This window comes from Notothenia coriiceps, unplaced genomic scaffold (assembly GCF_000735185.1).
Source record: "Notothenia coriiceps isolate Sejong01 unplaced genomic scaffold, NC01 NC01_scaffold00017070, whole genome shotgun sequence".
NCBI classification, from domain to species: domain Eukaryota; kingdom Metazoa; phylum Chordata; class Actinopteri; order Perciformes; family Nototheniidae; genus Notothenia; species Notothenia coriiceps.
In genome coordinates, this window is record NW_011349771.1 from 757,412 (window position 1) to 768,826 (window position 11,415).

An 11,415-nucleotide genomic window follows, 5' to 3' on the forward strand; every position below is an offset into this window, starting at 1 on the left:
AAACTTAAATTATTGCGTATAAAAACAACATTAAATAATCAGTTGAATTCATTTCTTATGGCTCTATCAATCATTTCTTATGGCTCTTTCTGCAGCTTTCCCGGAGTCATTTCTTATGATTACATTTTTCCACAGGACAACAACAGCTTAAAAAAAAGAATTTCCCTCAAAGAAAAAACCAAACATGCCCTGTTGTCGCAAGAAAAAAAGAGCAGAAGCCAGATACTTGGCATCTCATCTTGGGTGCAAGTTCATCAATGTTTGGGGTCAGGCTCTGAGCTGAGGAGACCCTCAGGGTTGAGTGAAGGTGTGTGTTAGGGCTGCTCAATTAATCATATTTTAATCGCAATTACGATTTTGGCTTGCAACGATTATGAAAACAACATAATCTAAATAAAACGATTATTATTTTTATTTATTTTTTCAGTTCAATTATACTTACAGTACAGTTCAGGGTAATCAAGGGTAAGTAAATGGATAATCGTTCTTAATAATCGTGATATCAATTATTGACCCAAATAATCGAGATTATGATTTTTGCCATAATCGAGCAGCCCTAGTGTGCGTGCAATATACCGGCGGGCCAGATCTAATAGTAATTAAAAATTATCCTGCGGGCCGAACTGAAATCCACCAAGGGCCTGATTTGGCCCCCGGGCCTTGAGTTTGACACATGTGACCTAAAGTATAATGTGTTGCTTTTAGTTTGAACATTAGTTGATAAACTAGCTGAAGTTAGTTCCATCTTAAACAGCTTCAACATTGAAATGCATGGCATGATTAATGCACCAGTGTTAAGAACACAATAATATAATACAGATAATGTAACTCTTAAAGGAAGAAATCATGCAAGATGCTTTTTTCTTGCAATAATATGTCCATCATTAAATGAATACAAGTTACATTTCAAGACTTGAAACTGAATATGTTGACCTTACAAAGTTCTGTGCCTCCTCTTTAATTAATAAAGACTTTGCTTAACAATCTTTAATTTACATGAAACTTGAAATAGTTGTCATGTTTGCGGATGTGACAGATCATGATAGCTGAGGGCATATTTCTCTTTTAGACGCTTTATGTGCAAAAAGTCTCAGCCTCTGTGTGGGATTTTTTTTGAAAAACGCCAGATATATAAAAAAAAAAGGGGAAACTCCTGATTACAATCGCAGAGAGCTCCTGAAACATGATCCCAGAGCGATGGAGAGGAAAGAGAGAGATTTAAAGCGTGAGTAAAAGTGTGTGCTGACTGAGGGGCTTTCTGCTCTCTGTGCAGAGCCTCCAGACACCTGACGCTGCCTTTAAACTTTGCTGCATCAAAAACACTTTTCATTTCATGTGTTCGGTCAATTTCACATCCCCTGCGCAGTTTACCATGGTTAAAATACAATTTAAAAATCTCAAAAATACAGTCTTTAAGGAATTTACATGTTCAAGAAAATCCGATATCTGCAGTGTAAGTGGTTTTGTTTTCCAGCAGCATCGTTTAACAGCAGCTAGATTTGGCTCCGTCTAAAGTTTTCCACCTCTTCTCTCTAAACTCATCTAAATCTAAAAGCCAAAGCCCCTCGGCTCTGCAGAGGTTCGAGGCAGCTGTGTGTGGCCCTCTCTCCCTGCTAGATCTACCAACTGGTTAATTATCCTGTCACATGGGGCAGGAGGCCGGCAGGGGATTATGGGAAGAGAGAGTAGCAGTTGTAATTCTACACAGCAATGATCCTGAACTCTGATTGGCTATCTTCCCAAACTGAATAAAATAAAGTATAAATCAGGCCACTATTAAACAATCATCTGTAACCACATCGAGGCCGTTCAGAGAGAGGATGACGCGCAGAAAAGGCTGAGGGTCAGATTTGAACCCTGCGGTAAGGTCTGAGTCTCGGTACATGGGTCACCTCAGGGGATTTTGGATTCCCAAGATCCGCCAAATCAGTATTAATACATGTGTGAAATAGTTGCAGAAGTTCTATGAAGCCTTTTGTGGCTCCAGAGGGAGGCCCGAAGTCTTGATGAACTGCCTTAGATGAATGTGAAGACTAAGTGTTTGAAAATGATAAAAAGTGAAGCTGGGAAGGAGCGATATTTCAAGACTTTCTTGAAAGGCTATATTAGCTGCTACTAGCATACCAAATATAACACTCTGGCTTAACTGTTGGCAGAGTTGCATTGTGGGTAACTTTGGCATTCGTTTTTGTCAAGGAAAAAAAATGACCTCATCTTCTGTTCTTTTACATATATTGCGATCCTGTATTCAGCTGAATGTAAAATAAAGGGAGGACACTAAAGGATAATAGCTTTGATTTTGTTTGAAAGCAAAGCTGCTGTAGTTAATAGTCATATTAACACAGCTTTCTTTGGGTCCTGACGTACCTAACTACGCCTCATAGCTATTCTAAATCCCTGCAAGCCAAAGGCTCAAGTGGCTTGTTGCTTAAATGAAAACGGACTTGAGTTATTTGCTGTCCTAATGAGCTCTAATAAAAAAAAAAGGACCCATATAGCACGGATGACCACTTCCACTCACACACCGCACACACATATCCACTGTACTTCACTTCATCTGCTGCAGCACAGTCCCATCGGCTATCCAGTTACGGCCCGCCTGGCCAGGGGCTTGCATTAGTGGCGTAGGAGAGCTGTGAACAGGGAGTATCAGGTGCTGTAATATGGAAATTCCTCTGTAATGCACAGGCTGCGGGATTGTGCGATTACTTAATTCATTTAGCTGAACAAATGTTACTGATCTGCCAAAGAGGGGTTAGTGTGTGTGTGGGAGTCGACTTGTCTCAGGGAGAGATGGTAGTGTTCGTGTGTGTGAGCATGTAATAATGGCATGCATGTGCGGTTATGGTTGCGTGTGTGTTACGGGTAGATGGGAGTACAAATGGGGCCTCAGTAACAACAGGTTGGGTTTTAGGCTCCAGTTTCATGCGTCCAGGGAGCAAACCATTAAGAAAGAGCGGCGAGCCCACCAAGCCCTCACCTCCAGTACCCACATGACCTATCCCAGACGCTGATTTGTGGCTCCTGACACTTTAATTCATTGGAAAACACTAGTCAGGACCCAGGAGTTAAGTAAGTCCATTAACACTGTGCAGAAGTAATGCTTTCCAGTGCAGTGCCAGCCCTGCCACCCAGCGTGATCAAGCATGGAGACCCCGTCATTTCACAGTGGGCGAAGACTTCCTGGAAGTTTTTACACTGAACTTGCTGACAACATAGCATACATTCATATTAAGGGTGAATTTATCAACCATAAATTATTGAATTATGGTACCTTCTTTCGACACAAGATTACTCCTTTAGTCATATGTAATCAATTCATTATACCACACCATGTAATGCCCTCACAACGGGCTTTTTAAGTAGCCTGTGCAACACATCAGTGAGAAATGTTGGGAAAATAGTTAAATATATGGATCAAAAGTTATATAAATTATACGGTACCACTTTACAATAAGACTACCCTTTATAAAGGATTCATAAAGGGTTTATAATTAGGTTATGAATAAGGTTGTAAACACTTTATTAATCATTAAGAACCATTTATAAACAAGTTTTCATACATCAACACAGGCGCACTATTTGGCAAGATGAGTAAGCCTTATATTGGCTACTTAGCGAGAATCAAGTCAGTGAAATGAAGCTCAGCGCAAGTTCAGGCAGGAAGACCTATCACTTCGTATTGCACGTCATGGCAATACTCGCTCCCTTCACTAAATGATAGGGAGCGCCACTCCTCAGCTAACCTATCACTTCCCTCCATTCACAAGCCTAACGATCTTGATCCCGATTCCGATGCACTTCCAGAGGAAGCGTCAAACTCCTCAAGTCACCGTCGCCTCAGTTCTCGTCTGAGCGCCCGCAGCGGCTCTCGCACAGCAGAGGCAGAATTCCTCGTCGCCCATCTCCGGAAGCAGGGCATCACCCCAGCCCCAGATCTCCTGCTTTCCCAGCTCCGTGAGCTGTCGGATCAAGCCTCCGGTGTGGTCTCCCAGCCCAGGCCAGCAGCTCCAGCCAGCCCCCCCGGAAGAGGGCGAGGGCGGCAAAAGGTCTAAAAAAGCGAGTCCTCCAGGAGCTTGCTCGGCCAAGAAATCCTCCACTCCTCAGGCTCGCTCCAGCGCCGCTCAGCAGCCCAGCGCCGTCCAGCCCAGCGCCGCTCAGCCCGGGAGCTCCGGCACTCAGCCCCTCTTCGATGGCAGCCTAGTCAACACACTGCAATCTCTGGCAAGTTCTATGCTGCTAATCGACGCTCGCCTTCAGTCCATGGAGAGAGGCCGAGTCAGGATTTTGTATTTGGCATGGTAGTTCCTTCTCACTCTCTGGCTTCCGCCCTCCCGGCTCCTCCCTCAGGTAGGCCCTACATTCCCCAAGCCGCTAACATCTCCTCACGGCTCAGAGCGAAAATCCTCGACGGGAAAGACATTAATTTGGTCAGCCTTATTCTGCCTTCCCCGGAGTGCGACAAAGCCATCGCCACGGGAGGAAGCATTACTGCGGTATTTAAATCCGCAGACCCCCGGCTCCTCAAAGACCTTTCTATAGGGCAATTTCTGGTAGCTTTTAGCATCTTCCGCGATGTCCTCTGCGCAGTTTACCCTGAAAGGAGAGTGGATTCAGATGCTTATCTGGCCGTGATTGGCGATCTTCACATCAAATACGGGAAATCCGTGTACTATCAATACCATAAAAGCTTCTCTAGCAAAGCAGCGCTGCACTTAGCTCATTGTAACATCCGCCTGGACTGGTCCGTGCTGGATACCGAGCTGCTCGTAATGGCTACCGGCGGGCAACAAGTCGTCTCGTGCATTAGCTGCGGAGCGCAGGGCCACACCTCTCCGCTCTGCCCTTCAGTGCCTCTCTCCGGGTCTAGCGTTTTCCCCACGCAGTATTCTGGGAACAATAAACCAAACCGTCAGGTGATCAAGCAAGGGGATAATAAGATTTGCGTTTCTTTTAATGAGAACGTGTGTTCTTACCCTCATTGTACTTTTCTTCATATTTGCAGTACCTGCAGGGATGCTCACCCGAGGTCAGTTTGCCCCAGGCGCCGGCCCCCTTTCCCGCGCCAGAATCAACGTGGTGGAAAAACCTTTTAAAACATCACCCCTCGACTCCCATTAACACCACACACTTAGCAGCTGCGCTTTCGACTCACCCAAATCCCGTGTTCGTCGATTATCTTTTGTCAGGGCTCTCTCAAGGGTTCAGGGTAGGGGTCCTTTCTTTAGTGGCTAAAAACCTGCAGTCAGCCGCCAAAGAACCCACCATAGTCTCTCAGCTCATTCAAAAAGAGCTCAACAAAGGATATTTAATCGGTCCTTTCCATTCCTCTCCGTTCCCAGTGTTCCGGACAAGCCCAATAGGGGTCGCTACACGCAAATACTCCGAGAAGAAAAGGCTCATTTTCGATCTGTCCGCTCCTCGCGCTGGTCCGTTTTGCAGCATCAATAGCCTTATTCCCCCAGAGTATTTTTCTCTTCATTACGCTTCAGTTGATAATGCCATCAAGCTCATCAAATTCGCAGGGCAAGGAGCGTGGCTCTCCAAAGCAGACATTACTGACGCGTTCAAAATAATTCCCATTCACCCATCTCAGTGGCACATGTTCGGTATCAGGTGGGAGTCCAAATTCTACTTCGCTGTCCGTTTAACCTTCGGGTGCAGAAGTAGCCCTTGCATCTTTAATTCTTTTTCCGAAGCCCTCTGCTGGATCCTCCTGAACATCGTCAGAATCCCCTCCGTCCTGCATTTATTGGACGATTTCCTCCTCATAGATCCCCCTCGGGACAACTCAGGCGCCTCTCTAGCAAAACTCAAACTATGCTTTCAGGAGTTAGGTGTTCCCCTCTCAGAAGAGAAAACGCTAGGTCCCACCACACGCCTGGAGTTTTTGGGCATTACACTCGACTCAGTAGACATGGAAGCGTCTCTCCCCACGGACAAACTGCAGCGCATTCGCGACATCACAAAGTCCTTCTGTGAGCAACAAGTTATCACCAAGCAGCAGCTGCTCTCCCTGCTCGGGCACCTCAACTTCGCCATGCGTATTATCCCTCAGGGGCGCTCGTTTATTTCCCGGCTCCTGGATACAGCGTCGGCTGTAGAAAACCTCCATGACCACGTCTTCTTAGATGAAGGCTGCCGCTCAGACCTGCGGTTTTGGTCCCTCCTGCTCGCACACTGGAATGGCGTCACCTTCTTCTACGACGACCTCGTGTACTCCTCCGACTCCATGAGATTCTTCACGGACGCTGCCCCATCCGTGGGTTTTGGGGGTTTCTTCCAGGGAGAGTGGTTCGCAGGCTCGTGGCCTCCGTCATTCCCCAGCCATGCCTCTTCCTCCGCTCTGCATGAGATCTTTCCGATCGCTGTTGCCTGCCACGTGTGGGGTCACCTCTGGCCCCGGAAGCGGATCTCAGTACTCTGTGACAACCAATCAGTGGTCGGGATTATTAATAAAGCGCGCTCCCCGTGCCGTGACATCATGCCGTTCATGAGAAGCATCACGTGGTCTTCCATCACCCACAACTTTCTCATCTCCGCTCGTCACGTTCCCGGCCACCTCAACTCAGTGGCTGATTCCCTCTCTCGCTTCCACTTCCAGACATTCCGGAACCTCTGCCCAGAAGCCAGCGCTCAACCCGTCAGGATTCCTCCCCTGCATCTCCTCTCTCTCTTCTAAATAGAAGCCCCCTAGCAAGGCACCTCGAATCCGCCAGGTTTTTTATGAGGAAGGGCTTAGCCGCTTCCACCCTTAAAACATACGATTTCGCTTGGAGAACGTTCGCTTTATTTTGCTTTTCCGTAGGCATTACACTTAAACCTGTTCTCATCTCCACCGTGTGCGCCTTCATGTGCTACTGGCCACTGATCGCCACCTCAAACCCCAATACATCCGGGGCCTCTTAGCAGGAGTTCAGCTTAATGTTCGCTGTTTCGATCCCGGCTTTCCCAGCCTGTTCGCAAACCAGTCAGTCAAACTCATTCTCAAAGGTCTTATTAAAACTTTACGCCTTATGCTCTCCAAACTTAGAAGTGGGTTGTTCTCCCCTTATATCGATGCGCTACTTGATGCTTTATTTCTCCTAGCTTTTTATGCTTTCCTCAGACCAGGCGAATTTACCACAGATGCTCTAACGTTCGATTCCAATCGAGACGTCAGCTTTTCTGACATATCCTTTCACGCCAGCCATTTTAGCTTACATCTTAAGCACTCCAAATGCGGCGGCGCCTGCTCCGTCATCGCCGCCCGCAACGACTCCCAGTTCTGCCCTTATAAATCCATGATCAAATTCCTACAGCTTAGACCTACCTCTAATCCTCTCTCACCATTATTTCTTATCTCAGGGAATTTTCCCTTAACTCAACGACAGTTCAATCACTATTTAAAGCAAGTTCTCATTAAATCCGGGTTATCCCCCCTCCTATACACGGGGCATTCATTTAGAATAGGTGCAGCTACTTCCGCTGCTAATCAAGGCGTCTCATCCTCATCACTGCAACAACTCGGACGGTGGTCCTCCTCCGCTTTCTCATCCTACATTCGTCCGGACCTCAGTGCCGTGCTGGCTATCCAAAGGTCTCTCCAACCTTAAATTGGTACGATATGCATATAACTGGTGGTGGTTCTTAGCATGTCAGCACGTATATTCGCCCCGCGGCTCATGTTTATCCTTGACATGTCTAACCCTGTACGTCCAGGTTGTAACCTTCGGGTCCGTATTAAATGTGTCCCTGCTAAGTCAGGTTGCCCCGTACGTCCGGGAAGCCCTGTATGTCCGGGAAGCCCTGTACGTCCGGGACGCCCCGTATGTCCGGGAAGCCCCGTACGTCCGGGAAGCCCCTTACGTCCGGGACGCCCCGTATGTCCGGGAAGCCCCGTATGTCCGGGAAGCCCCGTATGTCCAGGACGCCCTGTACGTCCAGGATGCCCCGTACATCCGGGATGCCCTGTATGTCCGGGACGCCCTGTACGTCCGGGATGCGCTGTACGTCCGGGATGCCCCGTACGCCCAGGTCGTAACCTTCGGGTCTGTATAAAGTGTGTCCCTGCTAAGTCAGCCTGTATGTCCAGGACGCCCTGTATGTCCGGATGCCCCGTACGTCCGGATGCCCCGTACGTCCGGGAAGCCCTGTACGTCCAGGAAGCCCCGTCCCCGGGATGCCCCGTACGTCCGGGAAGCCCTGTATGTCCAGGACGCCCTGTACGTCCGGGATGCCCTGTACGTCCGGGATGCCCCGTACGTCCGGGAAGCCCCGTATGTCCGGGACGCCCTGTACGTCCGGGATGCGCTGTACGTCCGGGATGCCCCGTACGCCCAGGTCGTAACCTTCGGGTCTGTATAAAATGTGTCCCTGCTAAGTCAGGTTGCCCCGTACGTCCGGGAAGCCCTGTACGTCCAGGAAGGATGCCTAGGAAGCATCAGTATGTCTAAATCCCCACATGTATTAACCTCTCATTTCATCCATAGATTTCCACTGCATCCCACAAGGTAAGAATTCATCACGTTCAGTACTTCATACTTTCACTTCTTTTGGGGGTTCATCGGAAACGGTTCTTTCCCTTCCCGAATGATATCCTACAAAACCTGGGCCGAATCGCCAAACACCATTTCATTCACTTGTCATAAACTGTCATCATTATGTTTCATTTATATAATGTGACCCGATAATAAACATGTATTTCATACATCACGTCTCTCCTGATTGAACAACAGATACCAAGGATGCTACCTGATGAAGAAGACGAAGTAAGCTAGGTAGCCAATATAAGGCTTATCAGTACAGATAAATGTGGGCTCGCTATTTGGCAAGCAACCGGTCACAGTTGCCCTGTTTATCTCATATCTTATAAAAGCTTATTAATGATTTATAAAGTGTTCACAACCTTAGGGGTAGTCTTATTGTAAAGTGCTACCAATTATACTATAGATGTAGCTACAAGTTGTTTTAACTATTGTATATTGAGAACAAAGGACATAAAGTAAAAACTACTACTACTTCATTTTACATTGTTGATACTGCTTCTGCTTCTATTGAACATATGATATTTGTCTTTGATATTCAGTATTTCAGTGTAGTGTAACAAATACCCAAATGTGTAAGCCATTTGCATCTTGATTACATTTGTTGTTAGGCACACACAATGATGAATTTAATGAGTAAAAAGCAGCTACGGTGCCATGCATGAGACGTGTAGCTCGCTGAATCAAATCGACTGCTGGAAATTCCACCCTTTCTTTTCCTGTGAATACCCTGCATTTAGTAATAAAGATGTGCTCTCCTACTCCACTCAATCTCTGTCCAGATTTTCAACACAGTATAAATTCAGAGTTGCATTTTATCAGCTGTTGTATCCACTGAATCCATCATTTCCCAAAAGGCCTTTCCCAAAAAATGATTTCATTGTCCTCTAATCCATTATGTGGAGCACAATGTCAGCTGAGCTGTAAATGACTCAAAACACAGCTGCTGGGGAATGGAAAACGGGGAGCCAAACTCGAGCAAAATGGAAAAAAGGTGGAGTCGAATAGCTGCTAAAACTATCTGACAGATTCGATACGCTCTGCAATGTGGAACACCATTATTAATTTGGGATGTGGGCCTGTTAAATCTATCAATCTATTATTCTAACAGGAATCTAAAGGACATTTGCAGCCTCCAGTTCAGCGGCCAGCGAGCCCGATCTGTTGTTTTAACACTAAAAAGTTGGTTTATCTTCCATTTTAAGACGAGGAAATGTTACTGTACTCTACTGTACCGCTGGAGACTTTGCAGCGCCACCCAATGGACACTCTGTTACTTCTCCGTATTAGAAATACATGTCTGGATTTTATTCATCATCTCAGTTTTAAAGCTTTAACACCAGCTTCCTATTAAACCTGGGACTTTTTACATCTCAACTTGAGGTGAGATCACTCTTGGCATTTCTCTTTTGCCTCACACTTCACACCTCTTTTTCCTCATTATTATCATCATATTTTTGACAGCAGTCCAGTAACATTAGCTGTTTCTCCTCCTCATTAATAGAAAAGTTGGAAGGCTGAGTAAAGGAGAGAGAGAGAGAGAGAGAGAGAGAGAGAGAGAGAGAGAGAGAGAGAGAACTTCGCCTATGAGATGTTTCTTATTGTCTCTTCCCAGAGGCTCTCAGAATAGAAAAAATGTATTTGACCATGGACTATTAATCAGCCTCTCGAAGACTCTTGTCAGCTCCAAACACAGATCTATTGTTTCCAGAATATGCTGTACTGTTTGAAATGAATCATCATTTGATGTGAACATTAACCCAGAAGACCTGTGATGGATGATATTTAGAATGTAGGTGTCAGATAGGATATCTGATTACAGAACAGTAATCCAACTAATCATTTAAATGTGTTTTTGGCTAAACTGACTGAAACTAAAGACCTGCAGCCTCATTTTAAAACGCACTCAGCTTAACTTTTCTCTCAGTGTTGCTGTCTTGTAAGAGAAACCGTGTTGGCAACATTTCTCACAACATTGGGGACAATGGTTTCTAAAACATACTGAAATGAAAAGGGCAGTTATTTAGTAACTCCTGATGCTTTTGGATTAAAGGCGAACGATAAGGCATGTTTCTGTGGTTCTTTTACTTATACTTACTATAAAGAAATTCGTTTTTATCTTGAGCAAAGGACACGTATGGACAAACCAATAATATAACCAGTAAATACAAAGTTATCAGTTTATATGAAAGATTCCGTTTAATATTGGGCTGAACGCGATCATGCATCTGGAAATGTTGGGGTTTATTGTCATATTATATATTCTTTTTTTATTTTGAAATTGTAATCACCAAAATGGTGGCCATTTATTTATTTATTCATAGTTAGTAATAACCTCTCTAAATAGGCGTTTTCTTTGTTTGTGCCGTAAATCGTAACAATACTGTTATAACTATTAATCCCAGGATCAACCAGGGATTATAACTACGTCTATTTACCTCTACTTCCATAGCCGTGTTTAGCCTCTGGGTCTGGTGTTGTTACTGTCATTGGAGTTAATAAAATAAAGGTCTTGTTAGATTTATTCAAATAAATAAATAATACATTCGATGGACGTAATGTAACCTTAGCTTAAAAATGTTTCTTAACAGTATTAGATGTAAATAAAAGGAGTTTAAAATACTAGTTAAATGGAATAAGTTATAAGTCTCAAATCTTTAAAAGAAAGGTGATTTTGAAGACATCACTTTCTCTTTCTTCTACTTTTTGTTTTTGTATTATTATTTTTGTATCTTTAATACTTTTGTATGCATGCTTCTTAGTTAACATTAAGCTGTCTTTGGCTCTTTTCTGCTGTAACAATGTAAATGTCCCCTGTGTGGGACTAATAAAGGGATTCTGATTCTGATTAACTTTCTGCTCTAAAGCCAAACCAGGCATCACCGTGGGC

General features: G+C 45.0%; 1 protein-coding gene across 1 annotated transcript in view; it reads left to right on the forward strand.

The window, feature by feature from the left end:
* LOC104950081 (uncharacterized) overlaps positions 1 to 6,894 on the forward strand; it is an 8,824-nt gene extending 1,930 nt beyond the window's left edge. The window contains exons 3-6 of the mRNA XM_010776534.1: positions 3,880 to 4,228; positions 4,351 to 4,911; positions 5,006 to 5,029; positions 5,190 to 6,894. Of these exons, the coding sequence (XP_010774836.1) occupies positions 3,880 to 4,228; positions 4,351 to 4,911; positions 5,006 to 5,029; positions 5,190 to 6,682 (2,427 nt within the window). The 3' untranslated portion in view covers positions 6,683 to 6,894. The remainder of the gene's footprint in view (positions 1 to 3,879; positions 4,229 to 4,350; positions 4,912 to 5,005; positions 5,030 to 5,189) is intronic.
* The last annotated feature ends 4,521 nt before the right edge of the window (positions 6,895 to 11,415 follow it).